Here is a 26,629-nt window from a genome sequence, read left to right on the forward strand (position 1 = left end):
GTGTTTTGGATGCAAGATGGTTCTTCATGAAGCAAAATTAGTTGTGTTTTGGATGTCAAGATATTATAATTATAAATGTCTGCAACAATGTCTAGCAATGTTTAATATTTACATGATCCAATTTTAATGACTAATTTTCCATTAGCATCAAAGTAATATGTTTGTGTGTAGTAACTATTGCTTTATATCCTGCCATTATTCTTTCTTTAGCAATTTTATGGTCTTGTCAATATTTTGGATCATTATTATTTTTCTTTTATAATAGACAATGAGATTTTATTTTATTTGCCTTTACTTTTTTAAGAGATGAAATATATTATTTGATAAATAAGTAACCAGGAGAAACAATAAGGATGAATTTTGATACTAAAGAAGATAATTATGAAAAAAAAAATTATAAATAAATATCTTAATTTTCTTTTATGGTACATTTCTTTCACTTTATTTTATTATTTATTATATTTAATTTTTCTTTCTTTTATTACATTGCAATAGGCAGATTAGTGACTACTGATGTATTTGATCAAAGCTATCATTCATGAAAAAATTTAAAGAAATTTATGATAATTAGATAACAGTAAGCACTTATAACTAGTATATAAATGCATGAATTATACGGTTTTAAGTACATTATTAATTATTTTTTGAGAATTATACGAATACATGAACACAAAAAATTGGGAAAACATTGTTTTTACAAATTAAAGCTAACTCACACAGTCAGTTGTGACAATGTCTTCAAGTTTAAAATTATCATAACGCAAATAGGAGTTGTAATTATGAAGTGAAAAACACATGTTGATTCTGGGGACGTCTCCTATAATCAGAAAGAATATGGTGTTGTGAAAAATTTCAAATTCATCAATCCACAATGCCTTACACATAATTTGTACCATAAAATATATGTTATCATAAAAAAATATTATTTACCGCGTATAATGGACTAAATATAATCCTCTTAACAATACCGTACGACATTTTCTCAAAGTACATAAAAATAGTAGTAACAAATAACACCACCTACATAATGAATGTTGATAAATTATCATTAACACAATGAAAATTGTAGAAATCAATAACATAACTATGAACATTTAACATAAAACCATGTCACATAATATGTAATTACAATGTTATCAACGTATTGGGTTGGCCTTAATGTGTAAGATGAAGTTTTGCTTAAGGTCTAGCCAATTATTTTGGATACAATCCTGAAAAAACAAGAATATTCAATCAAAAACCATCACCTTTCACCAATGACAAATAAAATTCTCATCAATTACCTATGTGGTCTGTCTCTTACGCTGACTACGTAGTACAACTTCTCAACATCCACAGTACTGGTTGGATCACCAACATAATTGCGCAAAGGGGGATCGCCAATGGTATATCATAATCATCCCCTTCATCATCAGCAATTTCAATGACCACTCGTTCAATGCCAGAACCTCCAGCTCCTTCAACCGCTGCTTCTTCATGATATGCACCTGCAGGTTCTTTATTATATGTACCTGCAGGTTCTTCATCAACACCAACAACAACTTCTTCATCACATGCAACTACAACTTCCTCGTCAGCTCCACTGCAACCTTCTTCATCACATGCACCTGTAGTTTCTTCATGACGATCATCTCGTACATTTGCATTTTGACGAATGTCATATATTTCCTGAGTAAGAGCTGCAATCTTCGCATTCACATTTCTTATTCTTATATTGTTTGTCCTCATTCTCTCCTCAACAGTGACTTCCCTAATGTCATCATCTGAATTTTCATTTTCTTCTTCTTCAACATTACATCCTTCAAGCCTCGATCCTTCAGCCTTCACTTCCCGATCCAAATGGAAAGCAGCACGGATGGCCTCGACTCCACGATCAAGTTTATGTACGTACCAGTTCAAATTTACCTATCACAATCAAACACATAAATCTTAAACAATTAAGAACATCAATAATTCAAAAAACGATATAAAACTGGTTCAAACACTTACTTCTCCTGCTTGAAACAAAACCGATATTTTTTTGGTCCTTGACTTAAACGGACACCATATCCATATGTGCGGGAATCTCCTTTGAGAAGAATGATCATGCAAAGAAAGTCGTTCAAAAGCCCAAAGCTACAACATTACAAACAATAGTTAGCCAAAATTACAATGAACTCCACCACATTAACATAATAAATTCTAACTCGGTGACATTGCCACTCAAACTCAACACATGATGGATAGCTCCCGGCATTATTTTCTTAGTATATTTATTTAAATTATGTACAATATTTTTATGTACGGGGCCCAATCATATACACATAAACTATCCTAGTCATCTTACATTGTCCAAGTCATCTAACACTGCACAAGGCATGTTAGAAACATACACAAACTTTCTAGGAAAAAAAAACAATAAAACATACTAAGAGATACAACCTACAAACCACATCAACCTCAATCTCATCGTTGTTTACAATCGTATGAAACATGTTCATCAAGTCCTTCAAAGTAGTTGCTTTTGTATTAAACATTTGACCAACAATACCAACTACTAATTCATCAGTTGGAACATCTAAACCCCCTATTTGTAGACCTAAACTCATAAAGACATCCAAAACTTTTAATGGAACCAATTGTTGACTAACTCGAAAACTTTCATGGTGCCCATCCCACCTAACAACCATCTCCTTTAACAATTTTAAATTGACCTCTAAAAGGGTAGCAATTTCCAAACACCACTTAAATGGAGTCTGACTAATGCGGGATACATGAGGTTTTCGAAGTAACCCATTCACTTCCACGATATGGGATGAATCCATAGATGTTCGCAGGCACCACTACACAATATGCACAACACATTATCAAAAACTAACATTTGTCAATATAATTATTTATTATAAAATTTTATTTACGCTAAACTTGTACTTACTTTTGCATTTCCTCCTTCCATTGATGAATCAAATTAATAACAATACTGCATAAATCACATTATCAACATCAACATTAATGACAAAAACCATAAACCACAAAGAAAATCAATAATCCTAACATGCCACTTCAAAAGCCAAGACCTTCAAAAAAAGACAAACCTTTAAGGAGCAAAAAGTTGAAACCTTAGAAACCTTTAAGGAGAAAAAAGCCGAAACCCTGGGAGAAATAACGCCAACCACAATGTGATGGAGCGAGAGTGAAATGGAGACCGAAGTGCAACCAATGGAGTGAGAGCGACGTCCAAAGAGAGAAATGTACGGACAATGGTGGAGAGACAACGACGTGCAAAGAGAGAAAAATCCAACTCAAATGGTGGACTGAGAGTCCGTTCAATGGTGGAGAGAGTGACGAAATGTGCAAAGCCAAAAATGAAGAAGAGGAAAATAGGAAAGAAAGGGACAATCTGAATTTTCTTTCCAAATATGCCCTCCACACCAAAAACCAACTTTTTAAAAATCAACCAATGAAAATGCACCACCACGTGTAGTTGTCAAAAAGTTGACAAAATTTTGTTGTCAAATAAACGTTTTTCATTTACTTCTTTGTAATCAACGCATATGGATTTAATGTGAGCAATCTTTTCCCAGTCTTCACCTTCTTGTTTCTTGCATCGCTGTTTTAGTAACAGACAATCTACAATTTCGAGTTTTGAAATGGATTTGGGTAGACCCTCCTCAGGCAAGCATTGGAGTATAGGACAGTCACGAAGAACCAATGTCTGAAGAGAGGAGAGGTGACAGAGACCCTTGTAGTCCAGTTTCTTAAGATTTGGACAATCATATATCTCTAGATGATCAAGAGAAAGTGGGAGCAAACCTTCACCTGGAAAACACTCCAAATCCACATTGCAAATGTAAAGGATTTTTAAGGAAGGGTTGGTTCCCCAAGCGCCCTTGAGTGAGGCCACAAGTTTGGAGCAATCCCCGAGAAACATCTTTTTTACATTTGATGGCAAATATCCCTCGGACATCTCCAGCGCTGGACAATAGAATATGTCCAGACGATTAAGAGATGGAAGAAGGGCAGACATGTATTTAGGCATTGACTTCAATTTTTTCAATCCTCTAATATTAAATGACACTAGCTGAGGTGCAAATAATCCTTCATTAGGAAATGATTCAAATTCAGAGCATTCTTCAATCCACAAATACTTCAAATGATTATGAGGTTGCTCCTGCGATATCATCTGTAGATTGCGACACTTGAGTAAAGAAAGCTCGCCGAGTTTTGGGAACAAATCTAGAGGAAAGGAAGTGAGAGACTCACAACCGCAGTCCTTTATAGTTAGTTTCTTTAAATAACAAAGTATGTCTGGCAATTCTTTCAGCTTGGGACAATTCGTCAGAAAAAGACTTTGAAGACTTGGAAAAAGCACCCGTCATGCACTGCCATTCTTCCCATTCCTTCATATCCTTAAACCTCAACGTTTTCAAGGATGAAAATGCACAAGAGCTATTCCCGTAGAAATCAGCATCTATCCTTGTTATCCAATCAAGGCCATCAATTCTCAAGTGCTTCAGAAATGTCAAAAGTCCAAGGGAAGGCAACCATAAGCAATGTTTACAGTTTTTCAAGGTTAAGGACACCACATTTGGTAGAGAATTATTGGATAACCAACGGGGAAATTGTGTACCACCATAGCCATCGATTGACAAGTGCTTCAAATGTCTGGAAGGTTGCAGATTCTCAAGTACTTCTCTTTCTTTTACTGAATCGTCAGTGTTCCGCTTCAAATTCCATCGTAAACTCAGACTCACAATATGTGTTTTATTTTTCAAATTCGTCTCACAGGGATTTGCGATATTTTCCAGATTTTTAATTGACAGCTCCTCTGCATGAAGATCAAGTTCTCCTAATTGTTGAATACTGAAGTCACTACTTTTTTCAACCGCAAACTTGTTTATCCACACGTGAAGATTCTTCAACTCTCCTAAACGGTGTGGAACCTTTGTTAAAGTAGTTCCCTTAAGTTCAAGGCGGCGCAAATTGGTGAGCTCATGCAAAGTCAAGGGCAGCTCCTTCAATTTGAAACAATTATTTAGTTTCAATTCTTGCAAGTTATAGAGTGAACAGGTTGAGTCAGGAAGTCTCTTTATGTCGGCACCTGAAAGGTCTAACGAACGGAGATGTATTAGATCGGAAAATGATACGTCGACAACGAATTTTTGCCAACAATTTGACAACGTCAGGTGGCGTATTTGCATTGGTCAAATTTAATAAAAAGAAAATAGAGAGAGGTTATCAGACTAAGGTCAAATTTAATAAAAAGAAAATAGAGGGAGGTTATGTTTGGTGACCCCAAGAAGTGGGGAAGAAGCCATTCTTACTGAGGGGACCAAGTTGGACAAGTGCAGAGCTAATCTGCAGAAAAAACATTGTCGTAATCGTTTACAGTGGCCTCGTAAATGATTACACGAGAGAAATCACTGTTTTGTACAGAAAGTTGAACTGAAGTAGTCAGTTGTGGTGTCCTGGGTGATCATTTGAAAAAACTGTTAATTTAAAACACAAGTCCACTTGTATTTACTTGGTGTTGGTGTTTGACTGGTGGTAGAGGGTGGTAGGTGATGGGAGGTGACCCCAAGAAGTGGGGAAGAAGCCATTCTTACTGAAGGGACCAAGTTGGAGAAGTGCATGGCTAATCTACAAAAAAACCACTGTTGTAATCGTTTATAGTGGCCTAGTAAACGATTAGACGAGAGAAATCACTGTTTTGTACAGAAAGTTGACCTGAAGTAGTCAGCTGTGGTGTCATGGGTGATCATTGGCAAAAATTGTTACTTTCAAGCACAAGTCCACTTGTATTTACTTGGTGTTGGTGTTTCAGTGGTGGTAAAGAGTGGAAAGTGATGGGAGGTGACCCCAAGAAGTGGAGAAGAAGCCATTCTTACTTAGGGGACCAAGTTGGACAAGTGCAGAGCTAATCTGCAGAAAAAACACTATGGTAATCGTTTACAGGGTTCTTGTAATCGATTACAATGGCAAAAAAGGCCTAAACTTGATTACCATGACATAATTTGAAAGGTCTTTGAGTATAGATTCCAACAAAACAAGAATCAACTCATTTGGAGTTCGGTGGAGAAAGTTATGAGCAAAAGAACAAGCAAAGTTCAGAGTTGGCAAAAATATATGAAACGCTAACTTGAAAGAATAAACTGTACCAACTCAGATGTCCAAAAATTACAAATTAGTAGTCATTGGAAAGATTTTTGAGTCTAGTTTCTAATAAAAAAAGAATCACATCATTTGGAGGTCGGTGGGAAAAGTTATCAGTAAAATAGCCATCAAAGGTCAAAGTTGACAGCATGTTATCTCACCCAAGTTGCTCATCTCATAAACATTGTTTTTTTCCTCCATCATGGGGTGCCAAAACATCACTTCTCACCCTATACTCACACTTAACAACAAAATCAAGTGAAAACCATGGGATTTATGCCAAAAAATTAAAATTTTTGACTATGGTCACCTAGGTTACCACAACTGACTCCTCCAGTACAAGTTTTTGTACAAATCTTTGATTTTGTTCGTGTAATCGTTTACAGAGTCCTTGTAATCGATTACAGTGGCAAAAAAGGCCTAAACTTGATTACCATGACATAATTTGAAAGGTCTTTGAGTATAGATTCCAACAAAACAAGAATCAACTCATTTGGAGTTCGGTGAAGAAAGTTATGAGCAAAAGAACAAGCAAAGGTCAGAGTTGGCAAGAATATATGAAACGCTAACTTGAAAGAATAAACTGTACCAACTCAGATGTCCAAAAATTACAAATTAGTAGTCATTGGAAAGATTTTTTAGTCTAGTTTCTAATAAAAAAAGAATCACATCATTTGGAGGTCGGTGGGAAAAGTTATCAGTAAAATAGCAAGCAAAGGTCAAAGTTGACAGCATGTTATCTCACCCAAGTTGCTCATCTCATAAACATTGTTTTTTTTCTCCATCATGGGGTGCCAAAACATCACTTCTCACCCTATACTCACACTTAACAACAAAATCAAGTGAAAACCATGGGATTTATGCCAAAAAATTAAAATTTTTGACTATGGTCACCTAGGTTACCACAACTGACTCCTCCAGTACAAGTTTCTGTACAAATCATGAATTTTGTTCGTGTAATCGTTTACCAAGAATTTGTAAACGATTACAAGTGTATTTTTGGGTGCAGAAGTTTCAAGACTTCATATAAGTTGTTCATTTCATAAACATTGTTCCTTTCCTTAATCATGGGGTGCCAAAACATGACTTTTCAGCCTCTACTCACACTTAAACACTAAAATCAAGTGAAAACTAATGGATTTATGCCAAAAAATTAAAATTTTTGACTATGGTCACCTAGGTTACCACAACTGACTCGTCTAGTACAAGTTTCTGTACAAATCTTGGATTTTGTTCGTGTAATCGTTTACAGTGTCCTAGTAATCGATTACAGTGTCAAAAAAGGTGTAAACTTGATTTTCAAGGCATAATTTGAAAGGTCTTTGAGTCTAGATTCCAACAAAACAAGAATAAACTCATTTGGAGTTCGGTGAAGAAAGTTATGAGCAAAAGAACAAGCAAAGGTTAGAGTTGGCAAGAATATATGAAACGCTAACTTGAAAGAATAAACTGTACCAACTCAGATGTCCAAAAATTACAAATTAGTAGTCATTGGAAAGATTTTTGAGTCTAGTTTCTCATAAAAAAAGAATCACATCATTTGGAGGTCGGTGGGAAAAGTTATCAGTAAAATAGATAGCAAAGGTCAAAGTTGACAGCATGTTATCTCACCCAAGTTGCTCATCTCATAAACATTGTTTCTTTCCTCCAAGTTGCTCACCCCTGTCACCCTGACTGACTACCCCAGTTCAACTTTCTGTACAAAACCTGAAATTATCTCGGGTAATCGTTTACCAGGCCTGTGTAAACGATTACCACATGCATTTTTCAACACTCTCACTCATCCCTTGCACAACTTGCTCCCCCACTCAAAATGTGATTCAAATTAACTGGTTTTGACAATGGTAAACAATGTTACCCTGAATGACCACTCAAACACCAACATCTTGCAAACAACCCTGCAACTTATCAAACACAAAACTTCACCATATTCTCAAATCCACAAACCCACAAATCATAATAACAATGGTATTGAAAAAAATAAAATATGTGACCAACCAAACCAAAAACTCAAATTTTATATCATTCAACTAAATCCGATACATTATAATTTGTTTTCTTAATCTATTTACAATGATCATTTACTTTGCATTATTAAACTGAATACACATATCAATCATTTTTTATTCTAAGCACTACGGTTCCGGTGTATGGAGTCCTAAGTGCTCTTCCCTTGTAATGCCTTCGTGATCCAACCCTAACATACGTCTTCAAAGGTTGTTCATTTCCGTCAATGTCAGTAAGGGATACAAAATCAGTGTTCAGGGATGGTTCTGTACGAGGCACACTTTGTCCACCGTCATCTTTATTTTTCCGTCTTGCCTTCTCTTCAGCCAATTGTGCCTCTAAACTTGCAACCCTCCTTTTAAGTTCTTCAATTAGAAATTCTTGATCCTCTAAGCCACGCATAAAAGTTTCTCTTCGATTTCTTTTTTGTTTCTTTGATTCCTCTAAGCCACTCGACCCACTCTTAACAATCACAGAGAAAGCAAAGTCAAGAGGCAGGAAACACGACCTTCGTTTCCAATGAAACAGACAGAGAGGTATTTTGGGATTTTCAATTAAAACAGAGGTTACGGACTTCCATTTCCACAGTTTTTAAAAAATACTCATTTTAATCCAAATCAATGAACATGCGACACGTGACGTTATAAAAAAAGTGTTAAGAAAACGTTGTTGGAATATCGCGATCCAGATCGCCTATAGTGTCAGGCACATTAATACACCAACGCCATGATAAGACCCGTAAGAACTTAAAGTTGGAGATTAACTCTTCTATTGACATCGGACATTGCCACCCCCGAAAGGTTATAAATGTCCGTAACCCTTTAGCATCACATAAATTCGTATAATATTGACTAAGACCGCTTACATATGATATATGACGGGTTTTCCTTGATACTCCTTTTTCACCATCAACACCTAACCTGTAGCAGATTTCACCTGAAACATATTTTGCTAAATCATTCAAAAGGTCGTGCATGACAAAATATATTTCCTTGTCCCAAGTTATTTGTTTAAAGAATGAACTTGATACTAGATCATTGAAGTAGTCTTCACCTACTTCTTCTGGAGACTTGCTTTGTTGAGAGCAATGTAGAAAATTTTGAGCCATCCATAACAAAATTAAGCTCTCTTTGTCAAACCTATGGTCTTTGGGGAATAATGCACAATAAGCAAAACATCTCTTGAGATGAGAAGGAAGATGGTAATAGCTCAACAACAAAGTAGGGACGATTTTACTATCTTCTATTGGTAAGTCCCATATCTCGCTTGTCAATACACCTTCCCACTCTGAAACGGATGACTTTGACTGTAAAAGACATCCTATTGTTTCAAGGGCCAGAGGCAATCCTTGGCACTTTTTAACTATCTTCATACCAATCTCCTTTAACTCAGACTTCAACTCAGAGTCTTGATCATGGAATGCATGTTTAGCAAAAGTTTGCCAGCTGTGATCTTCATCTAATTGCTTTAATTGGTGTATGTAGGTTGACTGCATGATAGAAGCAACTTTGTGACTGCGTGTTGTGACTAGAATTCTACTTCCTTTAGCTCCAAACGTAAGAGGAGTTTGTAATGCTTTCCATTGATTGCGGTCTTCGTTCCAAACATCATCCAGAACCAGAAGAAATTTCCTTCCGGACAATCTTTTTTTCAATTTTCCATGAATCATTTCTAGGTCGCCACTGTCATCTCTTGAGTTAGTGAAAGCTCCAATAATTGCTTTGGATACTCTCAAAGCATCAAATGCATCAGAAACGCAAACCCAAGCCTTTTCATCAAATTTAGCTTCCTCTGTCTTTGGATCATTGTATACATGTTGAGCAAGTGTGGTCTTACCCATCCCACCCATACCCACAATAGAAAGTATTGACTGCTTATTATCGTTAGTGTCAGATCTCAGCCAAGTAAAGATCATTTCTTTTTCCTCATTTCTGCCATAAATTACCTCTTCAGCCACCAACGACGTTGATTCAACTTTTTTATCCGACACCTTATTACCCAACTCAGATCTTACGCCACTATAAATTTTGAAATCTTTAACAATCTTTTGGTTTAAAAGAGATTCTAAATCGTCTAGGAGTGCTATGATCTTGGATTCAAAACTGTATACCTTGCTAGAACTGGTCTGGAATTCAGCTTCCAACTTAGTCTTGGAGAATTCATAGTCTATTTGCTCGAGCAGATCCTCTGCATCATACAAGACGTCTCTAACCTCATCAAGCCACTCTTTGACCAATGAATTAGTGAACTGCTTTTGTTCTGCATCATCTATGACAGCGTTGATGTCCATCAACTTCCTCTTCAACTTTTTCAGTAGCTTCTCGTCAAGATTTCTCCCACGAAAGAAGCCCAAAACTTGATGAGAATCGAGCTTGTCAAATAGCATCTGAAGAACAGCACCAAAAAGAGCACCACCAAGTGTTTCAAGGACAGGCATGATTGAGAAGGAAGTGACCAAATTGAGGAGAAGAAAGGATTGAGAAAATTGGAAGTGCAGCTAAGTTACGTGAATGAAGGACTGACAAAAGATAATGAGTGAATATTGTGAAAATTGGAAGCAATAGCTGTTAATTATTTCCGACAGTACAACGTGGATTTGGTAACTTGTGGAACATATGAACTTTGCTTTACTTTCCTTTTTCGATTACTTTAAACAAATTTCTAGTGAATCAGTCTATTTCGGTGGTTTGCTTTATTAAATAGAGAAAGCGGAGGTATTTTATATATTTTCTTGACAATGTCTTTACGTCAATATCTGTTGTTGACTCTTGTTGACCACACATATTGAAGTTTCCTTCTTGTTGTAAGTTAAGATTTAATGCCATTTTGTCACAATAAACTTCTATTCGGAGTTTCCTTCTTGCTTTTATGATTTTCTATTTCATTATTTCAATGACAAACCAAACAAACTTAAAATGAATCAACCGTGAAATCCGAGGGTTAAAAAGTTGATAATATTAACTCTAAAAAACCACGAAGAATATAGTACAACATTAAAAATCAAAACAAACTGAAACTAGAACACGAGACAACAATGTGAGGGAATTTTTGGTAATTTTCCCCTCATTTTTTTACTAATTTATAAAAATTGTACTATCATCCATTCATACGAATGCTAGGTTATAGGTCCTTTTACAGGTTAAAGAATTGTTTCTTAAGTCAATTTTTAATTATTGGTTATTTATTCATCCTCGTCATTAATAGTTTTCCTTTTAAATAGATAGTTTAATATTGAGTTTTGAAAATAGCTATATATATTTTTCTTTTCCTGACATCTTTCTTATTTGTAAAGATAATGATAATTTTGTATATAATTCATATTTTTATATCGGTTGCTAACCAACTAGTATAAAAAAATATAAATTAGCGATCCAACTAATATAAAAAGTAACACTTTTTACGGTGATAAAGATCGGTATAAAAAATAACTTTCTATACCTATTAGTATTCGAACTGCTATAAAAAATTAATATTATTTTGAACAATATCCTTTTTTTTACTAAATTTACAAATGATATTACCATTTTCACATTAATATATGATATTATCATCTCTATTGCTATCACCCCTCTCATCTCTTCTCTCAGTAAATCTTTTACTTTCAAACACTTTGGTTACATTTTTTTTTGCCATAGAGCTAATAGAGACATCTCAAGAAGGCATTCATCTATTTGATACTAAAGTACAGATTAAAATGGCTTTAGTGACGAGGCATTTTAATATTACCATGTATTTTTTAAATAAATGAAAAAACTAATACCATGTTTCATGCACTCTGAATTGCTCACGAGAATCTAATTATGCATTATATTAGTTAAAAAAAAGACTTTTATGTCGGTTTTTAAATCGATACAAAAATATTAAATTTAGAAAATATTTGATTTTTTTACCGATTCTGTAACTAGTATAAAAATAATGAGATTGATAAATTTGTATATAATTCATACTTTTTATATCAGTTTGCTAGCCAACTAGTATAAAAGTATGAGACTCTATATTGGTTAACATTTTTAGTGGTATAGAAAGAACTGCTTTTTATAGAGGTTACAACTTTAACTGACATAAAAACATGACTTTTTATACCAACTAGTATTCGAATCGGTATAAAAATTTAATTTTATATTGATTAATGCTAGAACTATAAAAAGTCATGATTTTTTAAATAGCAGGTTTGTATGTAATAACTACCACATATAGGCCTATATAAAATTCAAACATGTAGAATCCTAGAATAATACATATCTAATAATACTTTCTAACATCAACAAATAATGAACACTTTGAGTAAACTTATACTCGTAAATACTTAGGAGGTTGGTTATAAAATGTTGAAATTATCAAATTTCATGAGTCAATAACATTTGTGGATATGATTTTCTGTGTATGCATCATCACATAATATATGCACTCAAAGCTCTCTGGTTGATATGAACACTACACATTAAATTCACAAAATATCATAAACTTTATAATTGTATTTCAAGAGTGTGAAAGATTAACTACTTATAATTGGTTCAATGAAGTGCAAATTCTTTTCTAAAGCAATATGTGTTCCATGCAACCTCAAATAAGTCTCAACCACTCCTTCAAAGTTAAAATGTAAAATGAAATTTGTGTCTAGTATGGAACTTAGTAAATTTAAATTGTGTACACAAAAATTTAAATTATTAATAAACTTACGCTTAAACTGTACTTTTGATTGTCAAAATGCTAAGTTTCTTATTCAATGAACACAAGAGATTATTGAGAAAATGTATTTTGAATTGCTAGTGACCGATGTAAATTCAAACAATATTAATGTCAAATAAGATTTACATCAATAGAATTTAATTTATAAAAAAACATATTATTGTAAAGAAGGTGTTTCTTTTCCTTTTCGAACGTCTCTAATAGATATATATTACACCTCTTTACCAACTCTTTGAATGAAAAGAGGGACAATAAATTCAAATGTGATTATTCTTCTTCTCAATACCTATATGATGTAAATACCTTAAACAAAAAGAAAATTAATAATTTTAGAATAACGTACTGAAAAAAAAAAGGAAAACATTCACTAAACAGTTTTTTTAGTGTTCATAAATTAATATTTAAATTAGTCATTATAATAAATAATTATTTATCATCTTTCAAATTGATTACAAAGTTTTCTTGTAATGTTTATTATAGGAATCCTTGCACTCATGCTAAAAGTAGAATAAAGAAAATAAACAACATAACTTAATTAATTATTTAATATTAATGAAGAAAATCACAACAAGTGTGTTTAATAATTTAATAAAAGTAACTCATAAATTAATTAACTAATTGTTAATAAATGAGCTTCATAAATTAAATGAGCTTTATAAGTTTTTACCTGATAAACTAAAATTTTATATTTTTATAGACAAATATATCATTCTATAATTATAATTTTATATTTTTTTTAAATCATCAAATTTTTAATAAATGTTTTAGTACTTCTGTTTTTCTAATAGTTGTTTAAGTTTCCTAGACAAGTCATTTTATTTAATGAGTTGAGAAAGTATATATTATTGAGAAACGTTATTTATATCAATTTGTTAAATATTTTTAATCTGAATTGTCTAAAAGATTAAAATAAGTAACAATATAGATAAAAAAATTATAGATAATAAGAAATTAAAATATAAGAGGCAATCTCACACACACACGAAAGGTTAAATAAGTTTTACGAATTAGAAATAATAATCTAAAAATTAGAAATTATATCAAATAGTTTATAATAAGTTAAAAATCATAAAATAAATTATTAAAAAAACTTTATGTTGTACATCACTGTAAATTTTAATATCTCAATTATGCATATTCGTTATAGTTAACTTATCATTTATCATCACAACCATGTTAAAACAAAACAAAACCATGGATAGAAAATCAAACAAATATTAAAAAAAGAAACATTTTTTTTGCAAAGAATAATAATGGAGGACGATCTATGATCTATCTTACATTTGACAGGTAAAACGTAAACTCGACTCAAATAAAAAAGTGAGTTAATTTCTTTGACACCCATATAAAAAATTATTTATTTTGTAATTTTTTTTTCAATTATAATACATAAAATATCGTATTTAATAACCTTATTTTTAATTAAATTACTTTACTTAAAATAAATAATATTTTAATTTTATAATTTTTAACTTGTAAATATTATTCTTTTAGAAATAATGTATATAATTAAAAAATAACGACTAAATTTCAAATACTTGTCAAACAAAACTGAAAATTAATGTCTGCCCGAAACAACAGGTTATCCATAACAAGCTTAATCAAACCAATGTGCTAAAATGTTCATGGCACTTACAGAGATACGAATCAGCCATGGTCCACCCACATTTAAACTATTAAAATAAACTATTTTAAGTTTAATTAAATTAAACTAGTTAATAACTTAATAGTATTAATAAAGATATTAATAAAGAATTTAATTTCTTATTAATGGTATTGCTTTATGACGTATGTTTAATAATTTGTATGCTTTAAAAAAATACAGTTTTAATTGGGTACTTGCTCTAGGTTCCTATACATCTCTCATGGACGCCTTCTATATATATATATAATGAACCCATCACGTTTGGTTCACAGAAAACAAATCACCATAGTCATATCTCCAAGTGTTAACTTCCAAAGAAAATTCACAAAAAAAAAGTAAGAAAAATTATGCAAATCCTAATCAGTTGCACTTTGATTCTTGCTTTAATTTCACCATGTTTTGGAAGCAATGACGCATCTTATAATGTGATGAATTTTAGTGCTGTGGGAGATGGCAAAACAGATGATTCAGCAGTAAGTCTGTTTCTGTTTCTCTTTTTTTTTTTTTCTAATTTTAAAGCATATATAATTGTAGTTTTATTTACGTGATTTTGATGTATAGTAGCATTTGATTTGGCCTAAAATAAGATATTTGGTGTTAGGCATTTTCGAAAGCATGGGAAAGTAGCTGTGGAGCAGAAGGGACGCCAACTTTACTAATTCCAACAAACTATGTATTCTTGTTGTCTGCCCTAATTCTAAAGGGTCCTTGCAAGGCCACGACTATTCTAATTAAGGTATTTCCAACATTATTATTGTCTTTTAGTAGAGGATCACAAATATCAACACCCACGTACAGATTGGTCCTGCCGGTTGGTTTGCTTGTCTAATTCATCAAATTGATCTATTTTTAATCTAATGATCTGTTTTTTATTAAAAATAAAAATAAAAATAATTTAAAAGATTCAATTTTTTATTTATATTATACTTTAAATTAAATCTTTTTATTTTTCATGTAATTTTTATTTTAAATAGTTTTTTCCCAAAATATTTTTGTTTCTAAATTTTTAATTTTTCTGTTAAACGCAGTTTCAACTTTTTAAAATACCATGTTTTTGTGATTTAATGCGTACTAACGCTACTAGTTCCACATCACACACACATATATATAGACAATGGGCATTTATTAAAACTTCTAATTTATACATTTTTATTTTTGAACTTTATAATCATTTTTTCCCTTTTTTAAAAAAAAAATTCAGCAATAAAGCTACTCCCAATTGGATGCACTAAACCTAATCTAAAAAGGAAAACCTCATGTTGAATATCACTTCAGTAGTTATATTTTACATCAGAATTCATTTATCATTAACAAATTCATGAAAAAAAAATACAAAATTACTTCGAACAAACATTAAACATAACTTGTATCTAGTTTCATTAAGAAATATATATATATATATATATATATATATATTTATTGACTTCTGTATTTTTCTCAATTTCTTTGCTTAATTTTCCCCACATTTGTTGCAGCTTGAAGGGAAAATAGTTGCACCTACGAAGTATTCATGGGTAGGTGATAATAAGGAGAGTTTGATCGCCATCACAAAGGTGGACAGACTGACAGTGGACGGAACCGGAGGATTGATAGACGGGTTTGGTTCTTCTTGGTGGCCATGCAAAAGTTGTCCACGACCATCAGTTACAACACTCTAAACTCTCTTTTCCCACAAAACCACAAATCAAACAATTCACACTAAAGTTTTTCATTATGCAGATTCTTACTTTCAAATATTGCAATAATCTTACTGTTCATGACTTCACCGTCACCAACAGTCCAAAATCTCACATACACGTACATGGCTGTGAGAATGTTACGTTTTCTCGTATCAATGTCACTGCTCCTGCTGACAGCCCCAACACCGATGGTATTGACGTTACTTTTTCCAAAAACGTCTTGATTCAGGATTCCTCTATGCAAACTGGTAACCAAAGTTTAAGGTTTTCTTCTCATGAAAATATCAATTTTCAATGTAGTGTTTTGAAATTTTAACTTGCATTGTCTTTCCAAACAGGTGATGATTGTATTGCCATTAGTGGTGGCTCCTCTTTAGTCAATGTTACTGGGATTGCTTGTGGACCAGGCCATGGAATAAGGTTTTCTATTTATATATCCTCAACTGGTTGATATTGTATATTTTTTTATCTTTATTTATTTAGCAATGTAACTTTAACATGAATGAATAAATCAGCATTGGTAGCCTAGGAAAAAGGAATGACACAGTGGAAGGAGTACATGTACGAAATTGTAGCTTGACAAAAACTAAATATGGAGCAAGAATCAAAACGTTTCCGGTAAGTAATATTAGGGTTCAAACATTTTTCCACCAACAACTATTTTACCACCTTAAGTATATATTTTCTATCATTTCCTTCAACTAAAATATGCAAGCATAATATATTATAAAAATTTAAATATTTGACTTAATACAATATTTATAAAAAAGTTATTTAATGTTTTTTTATTTAATGTGGTTTCAATAATAATTAGAAAAAGTCTATGTATGTTTGACTCATTGTCCATTTTTTTGCAGGTTGGAATTGGTTGTGCAAAGCAAATCACTTTTGAGGAAATAACGTTGGTAGAAACCCGTTACCCAATATTTATTGATAAAAACTATGGCAGTTATCGTTCAACGGTATTCACTTAATTATTCAACTTCTTTCTTTTTTAATTTTTTTCTTTTTATATAAATTTTTTTTGTTTATTATTAAAGTTGGATTTTGAATTGTATACAAAACAGGATGAAGAAGTAGAAGTGAGTGGGGTGACATTCAGAGGGTTTCAAGGAACATCCTTTGATGGCAAAGCTATAACCTTTGACTGTGGACAATCAGGTTGCTACAACATCGTATTGGATCAAATAGACATTGTTTCTTCTCTACCAGCAAAGCCAGCCTGTTGTTCTTGCAATAATGCCCATGGAACAGTTACATCTACTGTTCCAAATTGTTCTTGTTTATTGCCATGAATTTCTTTTCTTATGTGTAAAAGTTAAATGAGCGCAATTGGTTCAATAAATATTAATTAATGCAAACAATTAATATGCATTGTTCTTTTGGTTAATTATTTTTATTTTCTACGGTTTTTTAATTAGATAAATTCTGACATGGGTTTTATCTATAGGAAATGTTTGTTTTGAATAACGTTTTGATTTATATTTTTTTATTAGAAATTATTAGTGTTCAAAATATTTCAATTTAGGGGTTAATAATTTTTTTCCCTGTAGACTAGTTAATGTCACTATATTAGAAAATGATTTTGACGATGGTTAAAGAGTCTTTCTATTACGGTTTTCAAACAATCATTAAATGCAACACCGTGAAAAGTTTACCTAAAACCAATACCATCACTAAATTGTTGTTATATTTTCGAATGACGACGAGTTCTAAATGCCATCGTTATAGTTAATATAGATGAAAAAAAAATCACAAAGATATATAACAATTGGCATCACAACTGTTGTTAAAAATGAATGAATTGGCACCACAACCATAGTTGAAAATGTTTTTTTTTTCTTTTAAATACAGACATTGCTACAAAAACAGCATACAACGTCGAATATTTTTGGCTTTTAACGATGTATTCGCGTTCGACGTCATATCGCAAGACGTAATTTTGACGTCGAACACCTACAGCTCGACGTTACGCCTTTATATCCACGTCTACTCTATAGAGTTCGACGTTTAATATCTGAATAACTAGTTATATTTAAGGGAAAATTTGGCGTCAAATGTAAGGGGAGAGACGTAAAGTTGACTTCAAGGACAAAGATGTATGACGTAAAGTCGACGTCCATTTACGTAGGTCGACGTTACTTGTTATTTATAGACACGTCGGATATTAAAGTGCATGACGTTTAATATTTGAATAAATATTTATACTTACAGCAAAATTTGGCGTCAATTGGAATGGAATGACGTAAAGCTGACGTAACTTGGACGTCGAAGTTAGCCAAACGACGTCATGTTTTGTTGATATACACGTCGAGTAGCAGAGAATGGACATCTAATATTTGAATAAATATTTATATTATTCAAATATAAATATTTGAATCCAATTTTTCATTCATTTATTCACAGTATTCATCTATTCACAACTTAAACGATGCTATTATCAATTCATGCATTCAAAAAGCTGCACAAGTAAAACTAAAAGCTAAGAAAATTCTACTATCATCAAAAGAAAAACCTAAAACTATAGCTATTTAAAATGTTTATTCAAATATTGTTCCCATTCCTCTCTTATCGTTTTTATTACTGCATCTGACAATGTAGAGGTAGTGTTGAACCGCTGCAAAATCAAGGAAACTTTACTATTATATTCATTTTAATGTGAAAAGTTTATTGATATTTGTAATATTTTCAAATGTAAATTTGTACCTTAGTCCAATCTCCTATGATTTCTGCTCGGATGATTGCTTTCATCCATGACATGATGTAGTAGTCACATGCCCAAGAATCATTCTGCTTGTTACACTAAACATGTGAAAGAACTTAGTCAAATGTAATGGTTTAAATTTGACTACGAAAGTTAATGGTTAAAGATCAATGAATTCCAACCTTAGGATATATAATTTTAATTTGTTGTCCTCTAGTCCTAGCCACAACTCTAAACAAATTTGAAACATTTGAAACATAAGTTAATATATTAATATCATCATAAATTGGTATGAATGAATGTAATACTTACGATTGTAACAAGGACTTCAACTCCGATTTTATCTTCCTATGAAGAGAACAAAACCATACAACTTGTGTTTTTTTTGGAATGATCATCATTAGTTGCCAATGTCCCCTATCATGTACCAACAAGTAGTGAGTTTATTGATTAAAATTTGATAAAAGTTGACAATATTGGGAAATACATACGCATCAATGTATGGCGCGATATACATCTCTCTATTAGACTCAGTCATCCATGTTTGCATATATGATTTTCTGGACTCTAATGTGTTTCCAGATGGTTGAATGGTCTGAAGTTCAAGAAAGCCATAAACTAACGCACGACCTGATTCCACTACGACGGTGTCCATGTACCTATAACAACAAAGTTAAGTATATTTACTAAAAAGTAATAATACTAATATACAAATTGGAAAATAACAATTAAAAAACTTGTCGAAACAATCGGTACCGTTATAGAGTTGCGCAGCGAAATAAATTAATAAAGCAGAATGCTTGTTCGGTCAAACTCGTAATAAGATGGTCCGTTTTAGAAATTTAATTTTCTTAGAGAAAATTTGTCAAACAGTTGATGTGCATAAAGCAGTAAAGAGTATAGGGAGTAGAAAAATTGACACACTGGATTTTTATCCTGGTTCGATTCAAAAGAATCTACGTCCAGTTGTTAATCACTATAAAAAGTGATTAACGTTTTCACTAAAATCAGTTTCATAAATTACAATAAGAGTGAATAAAAACAGATAGATAAAACCTTCCTTCGACGAACGAACCGGAAGATGACCACCTTGCCAACTCGAAGAGAACCGCTCCGACTATCGACACACAAAACGCGAGCTTCTTAGTGATAATCGATTATTTGAGTCCGTTACAGGGTTTTTCAAAAGTGATAATCGATTATCCTGAGAAATAATCGATTATTCCAGAGACTTTGGCAGTTCTCATCAGAACTAGTGATAATCGATTATTTGGAGTAATAATCGATTATTCCAAAGAAACGAGGTTTTTCAGAAGGGCTCATGATAATCGATTATAACTTCTAATAATTGATTAAATGTGTAACAGTTCTAGAAATACGAATTTTTCTAAGTATTACATGTTTAAGGCTTTTCCTAATACATTTATAATCTACAAAGTGCTTTTAAAACAATTATAACAGTCTATCGTCTTTTAGCATCATCAAAATCATTTATCTTCAAATTTACCAATGCTCCTCATTGGTAACAATCTCTCCCTTTTTGATGATGATCAAAAATCACTTTTTAAAAGCAACTTTGGGTTATCTACAAAATATACAAACCGACAGACAACAATAAGAGTTAGTAGTAACTGCACATATTTCTCCCCTTTTTGATCATAAGCAAAAAGAGTTATAATGCTCCCCCTTAATATGAGCTCTCCCTCAATTAAACAATGTATGTACTAAAACAATAGATCATTTTATTCATGAAAACATTAAAGATTACAAGGGCACATAAAGCAAGACATGAACATGATAAAACATCCTAGGAATTCAAAACAAACAAACATTAAAGCACACTAACATAAAATCCTAAATCTAAAATTCAGGACTTGGTGGTCTCTCTGGAGGTTGGAGATTAAAGTGATTTTCAATGTTTCCAATGCGAGTATCAAGGTCATTGAACTGGTCGATCACAAATTCTTCATGATTTTGTTGCCACTCATATATTTGTTCAAAGTGAGTCTATTGAAAGAGACACATATCCTCCAGTTGTTTTGACAGGTTTGCAAAATGCTCCTCCATAGTCAGGGATGAAGAGGAAGGCATGTGAGAAGGACCAGCATCAGCAGAGGTAGCAGTTGGGACTGGATCAGCCATATGGGCATCCATATTGTCATTGACATCTTCGTGGTGATCATCATCCTTGTGAATGATCACACGGCCACGAGCAACAAAACCCATTTGGCAAAATGTTGTCTCACCAATTTCAGTGCCAATTGCTTGAATGGCGGTAGTGAGTTCACCTTCCACACTTACACCTTTGTATTCTAAAATTCGAGAGATGAGAAGTGCATATGAAAAATGATAAGAATTATATTTCTTGGACTTTACCATGGTGTCGGAGATAAGTGTTGGCCAATCAATGTGGATATGATTTAAAAGCCCATATAGTAGTAGAAGATCTTGCTCCGAGCATTGAGCATGGTTAGTGGCACGAGGACATAGGATCCACACAATTAAGTAGTGAGTCATCCTTTCTTCAACCTTGAATTCACCCACAAGCAGCTGTCGACGATTGATTTGTTGTTCAGGATGGCGCAAAAAGGATTGAAAGGCGAGGAGACTATTGAAGTCCGGAACTCCAAGATAGACTTTGACAGCATCATCCCATAGTGTGAGTTGTGCGACATTCGTCCATATGTCATCATCCAGAATTATAGGGACACCTTTCACTTTTGTTGTGATGATGCCGTCACGATAACACATATTGAAGTAGAAGACACATATGAGATCAGGGTAGATGCACCCCTTTTGCTCCACGAGATGAGTAATTCCTTGAGCATGAAACATATCTGGAAATTGAAAGCCATAAAAGCGATAAAAGTCGAGGCAGATGAACTTTACCGCCATGATTCGTCGTTCTTGCCAGAAATGGACATAGTCACCATGCTTCTCCTCATCTGAAATCCAACCTTCGATGGAAGCAGGACGAACATTTCGGGAACGAGAGGAAGAAGCACCAACAGTCCTCCTTCGTGTTCTTCTTGAATCAGCCATGAGAGAAGTGGACAAAGAGAAACTTTGGAAGGAAAGAAGAAAGATGAAGAAATTGGGTTCAGATTTGGGTGCAGCAGTGTTCTGGGTGCAAAGAAGTGAGCATTAATCGATTATAGGGGGCTAATTATAAGAAAATTGAGAAACTAGCCATTTATGACCGTTTCTAGGCGTTAGGATTCACTGCAACAGCTATATTTTTTATACAGATCGCGTGATAATCGATTATCGTAAGTGATAATCGATTATTGTAAGTGATAATCGATTATCTGCTCATAAGTCACTTTCCAGAAATTATGTAATAATCGATTATGTATGAAGATAATCGATTATCTTCTCATGAATGTCCAGTTTTTGGTTTGAATATGAATAATCGATTGTTCTATGGTATAATCAATTATCTGCGTATAGAGGCTTTTGCCAAAAGCCAAAAATAATCGATTATTATCCTATGATAATCGATTAAAAGCGCTGATTTTACGAGAATTGAGAAAATTTCATAAATCTGGAGTTTAAGACATATCTAACACCCCTAACTCTCTTCTAAGCTCATAGAATCTATCTTTAGGTAGTGCTTTAGTGAAGATATCAGCTAATTGATGTAAAGTGTCAATGTATTCAATTTGGCAATCTCCCTTTTGAATGTGATCTCTCAAGAAATGATGTATAATTTCAATGTGCTTAGTTCTTGAGTGCATTATGGGGTTCTTAGTTAGGTTGATAGCACTAGTATTATCACATTTCAGAGGAATGTGATCAAGGAAGATATCAAAATCCTCCAGATGTTGTTTCATCCATAAAATTTGGGCACAACAATTTCCGGCAGCAATGTATTCAGCTTCAGTGCTAGACAAGGCTACAAAAGCTTGTTTCTTTGAATGCCAAGACACTAAAGAACAACCCAGAAAATGACACGTTCCACTAGTACTTTTCCTATCAATTTTATAGCCACCATAATCTGCATGAGAATATAATATCGCTGGTTGGCCAAAATATGGCATGATCATAGCCTTAGGCCAAGCTATAAATGTGCCTAAGGCCTCCCCACGAATTGGATTTCAGATGTAGGCAGTGGCATGAGAGCTTGTGGGTCTCTAACATCATCAATCGTTACCTGCGAGTGAGTGAGCAATAAAGGAGCACCATGAATCGTTACATCCACTAGTGCAAAAACAACGTATAACGTCACGCATTCAACGTCAAATCACTCAATAGCCAATGTTAAAAATGACTGGTGACATTTTTGTAAATAAATGCAATTATTAAACATCATTTAGAATTGTAATTTGACGTAAAAGGATATAAAACGTCGAATGCCCCAACGTTAGACGTCAAAAGGTTAGTGAATTCAATAAAAATTTGAGCGGGAGATTGAAAATTCATTCACTTTATCTTAGCGCGCGAGACCCTCTTCTTTGCTCAAACTTTTCTCGAACGAAGTTTGACGACCATCACGTGTAATTTTTCTTTCATTTGATATAAATGCATGTTAATTTACTACTTTATGTATGATTTTTGTTTGCTTTGACCGATTATTTTCGTGTTCTTGTCCTTCATAGGCGCATTCTACTTTATCTCTCACTTGTGGCAACACTTTATTCCGATGAACCAAGGTTAGTTTTCGTTTTCGTTTTCGTTTTGAAGAATTTATTTGTTGAACTTGTTTGTTGTTATTTTTTGTTGAATTTGTTTGTTGTTGTTGTTTGGTTGAACTTGTTTGTTGTTGTTGGTTGATTGAACTTGTTTGTTGTTGTTGTTTGATTGAACTTGTTTGTTGTTTGTCATTTTTGTTTGTTGTTGATATTATATTATACGTTCATAGTTCATGCTTTAATAAATACCAAAAACTAAAATTTGTTGTTTTTTTGCTTTTCAGGTCTCGTAGAGTTGTGAAAAAGGATCACAATTAATTGAAAAAAATAAAAATAATTGATTAACGTCGTTTATTGATAAAATTCAACGTTAAATTTAACGTCTCCCGATATGACGTCGTTCTCAAATTCGACGTGAAAGGCCCAAAATATTCGACGTTGTACGCTGTTTTTGTTCTAGTGATCATTACATTGCATATTCATACTCAATTTGTGATAATGGTTATTGCACAATATACAATTGCACTCTTTTTTTTCTTTTAGAACACCAATAGTACGTCAATTGATAAAGCTACTCGACGTAATATTAATAGAAAAATAAAGACAGAAAATTATCAAAAATGATATTTGATTAAGGAATATTTATAGGGAAGCAAATGTTTGGTGAAGGAGGAGCAACGTTTTGAAACAAAGAGGTTAACGTCAATTTCTTCAGACTTCGACGTATTATTGTCAGGCAGATTACTCCCTTTTTAATTCTTTTTCCTTTTAAACCAACAATAAACGTCCAATTCCTTGGACATGTGACGTATTATTCGTTATCCAAACCCAAAGGTCGCTCCCTTTTTTTATTTTTCCTTTTTAAATTCCAATAGAACGTCGAACTCTAGGGGGCTTCGACGTGAATGGTTGTGAGCATTAATTTTGTGTTGTTACCTGAGGTTTTGAATTGACTCTATAAAAATTATCCTTAACTCTATACAATTGCACAATTTGATCGTTTTTGAATGATTCATTTTTTAAGTTTTCTTGGAGTTGTTTTCTCCGAAATCAGATCCACTGATTCTGTAGAAAACAACTTCAAGAAACTTAACGATTGAATCATATATGCAATGGGACGTCTACTTAATGATGATAAATGTTGTTAGTAAGAACCAAAGAGATTCACGTCATATACTGACACCACTCGACGTCTAGGTATATGGGAAAAGGTTGTTGGCAGGGCATGATAAATGTTATGTTAAAACGAAGAGATACACGTCTAATATTGAAACGACACGACGTCCATGTTATTTGGGAAATACATAAGGACATCGTTTTCCTTTAGTATTCGACGTAAAATTATTTGAAGGATATTTTTAAAAGAAATCCAATTTTACAGAATGTAGGTTCATAAATGGAAACGAAACAAAGGAAAAACATAATAACACTAAACATAGGAAAAAATTGAAAATCAAACGACGAAAAGATATGCGGGATTGTTAAAATGTAGAAGGATTTTTGTGAATGGAGGTTGTAGCATTTTGAAAGGGTGCAAAATCCAAATCTCTCAACCTTTTTCTTTGGATTTCTATCACTCTTTCAAGCTCTTCGCCATGACAAAGAATCAAACCACAAGGAAAGTACTCGCTTTTGTGAACTTGAAAGAGATGATAGAAAAACAAATAAAAGCATAATAACACTAAACATAGGAAAAAAAATGAAAATCTAACCACGAAAAGATCCATGGGATAGTTAAAATATAGAAGGATTTTGGTGAATGGAGGTTGTAGCGTTTTGAAAGGGTGCGAAATCCAAATGTATCAACCTCTTCTTTGTGTTTCTATCACTCCTTCAAGCTTTTCAACATGAGAAGCAATCAAAACCACAAAGAAATGACTCGTTTTTGTCGCCGTGAAAGAGCAGATGATCACATCAATTATTGACAAAATTGGACGTCCGCTATAGAGTATGTTTTTAAATTCATAAGTATTAACATTTCCCTCTGGTTTTCTACCATGCCTTCATCGTTAACAAAGAAATGTCTTCGTCTAGTAGAGGAATTGATAGCAAACCAAAGGAAAAAGTTAACATGAATTTGGTTACAGAAGTTCTGTAGTTTAGTGAAGGAGGAGTAGCGTTTTGAAAGGATGTGAAATCCAAATCTGTCAACCTTTTCCTTTGGTTTTCTATACTCCTTCAAGCTTTTTTGTGTCCTTGAAGGAGATAACAGACAACACAAAGAAAAAAATTAACAGATGGAGTTCATAGCAAAATTTTTATAAATGGATGTCTACAGGTTATCTAAGGCTCCGAAACTGTATTTGTAGAAAAAAAGAATGATTGATGGGAAAGGCCTGATATGGGTGACCCTTGGCTTCAATAATAAAAAGGCAGTCTGAAGGCAAAGGTTGCTCTTTTTTTTCTTTTTCCTTTTTAAATTCCCATAGAACATCGAACTCTAGGGAGCTTCGACGTGAAAGGTTTGTGAGCATTCATTTTGTGCTACCAAAGGTTTTGAATTGCACAGATTCATCGTTTTTGAATAATTCAATTTTTAAGTTTTCCTCAAGTTGTTTTATGGGATGGTTTAAAAGAAAAAATTAAAAACATAATTTCTGGCAAATAAAACGTCGAACACAAAGAAGAATTTGACGTTCTGTGGTTGGTTTAAAAGAAAAAGAAAAAATAATAAAAAATGAACTAAATAATAAAACGTCGAAACCAGTATAAAATGACGTTTTATGGGTTGATTTAAAAGAAAAATAAAAGTATAACTGCTGGCTATAATATACAACGTCCTTCTTTTTTATGGTTGACGTTATATTAATTAAATCAATATTTATTATTTATTTATCTTGTATTGGACGTCAGTTGTTTCCTTAGGGACGTTATGTGATTACGACCATCACGTCCAACCCCAACTCGCACGAGGTTCTATATTGGTTTAAACGTCGAACCCATAAACTTGGCGACATTCTGTTTAGTTTATAAGAGAAAAGAAATAAAGAATAAAAAAGGGATTCACTTGCTGGCATATAAAACGTTGCATATTTGTCATGGTTGACATCAAATGTGGGTAGGAGTAATACTGACCGGAAGCAAACCACTATTTTAGTATTTTTTTTATTTTGAATTGAACGTTAGATGTTTCTTAAGTTGA

General features: G+C 32.9%; 1 protein-coding gene and 1 pseudogene across 2 annotated transcripts; one reads left to right on the forward strand and one right to left on the reverse strand.

The window, feature by feature from the left end:
• Positions 1–1,063: 1,063 nt before the first annotated feature.
• LOC108346772 (putative disease resistance protein At3g14460) lies at positions 1,064–10,710 on the reverse strand (annotated as a pseudogene).
• Positions 10,711–14,756: 4,046 nt separating this feature from the next.
• LOC108347468 (probable polygalacturonase At3g15720) lies at positions 14,757–17,508 on the forward strand. Of its 2 annotated transcripts, none has more exons than XM_017586728.2 (8): positions 14,757–14,946; positions 15,075–15,209; positions 15,949–16,116; positions 16,193–16,400; positions 16,491–16,572; positions 16,668–16,770; positions 17,010–17,114; positions 17,220–17,508. In XM_017586728.2, the coding sequence occupies exons 1-8, from the start codon at positions 14,821–14,823 to the stop codon at positions 17,445–17,447; spliced, it is 1,155 nt and encodes a 384-aa protein (XP_017442217.1). In that variant the 5' UTR covers positions 14,757–14,820; the 3' UTR covers positions 17,448–17,508. The 2 variants fall into 2 exon arrangements, with proteins under 2 accessions (XP_017442217.1, XP_017442218.1); XM_017586729.2 differs by having other exon boundaries at positions 16,677–16,770.
• The last annotated feature ends 9,121 nt before the right edge of the window (positions 17,509–26,629 follow it).

This window comes from Vigna angularis, chromosome 9 (assembly GCF_016808095.1).
Source record: "Vigna angularis cultivar LongXiaoDou No.4 chromosome 9, ASM1680809v1, whole genome shotgun sequence".
Lineage (NCBI taxonomy): Eukaryota > Viridiplantae > Streptophyta > Magnoliopsida > Fabales > Fabaceae > Vigna > Vigna angularis.

Excerpts from the sequence above, each read along its gene's own strand:
- LOC108347468 (XM_017586728.2), top strand. The coding sequence starts at position 14,821 with ATGCAAATCCTAATCAGTTGCACTTTGATTCTTGCTTTAATTTCACCA. Across the intron at positions 16,573-16,667 it reads GGACCAGGCCATGGAATAAG|CATTGGTAGCCTAGGAAAAA; the intron begins GTTTTCTATTTA and ends TGAATAAATCAG. Across the intron at positions 17,115-17,219 it reads ATGGCAGTTATCGTTCAACG|GATGAAGAAGTAGAAGTGAG; the intron begins GTATTCACTTAA and ends TATACAAAACAG.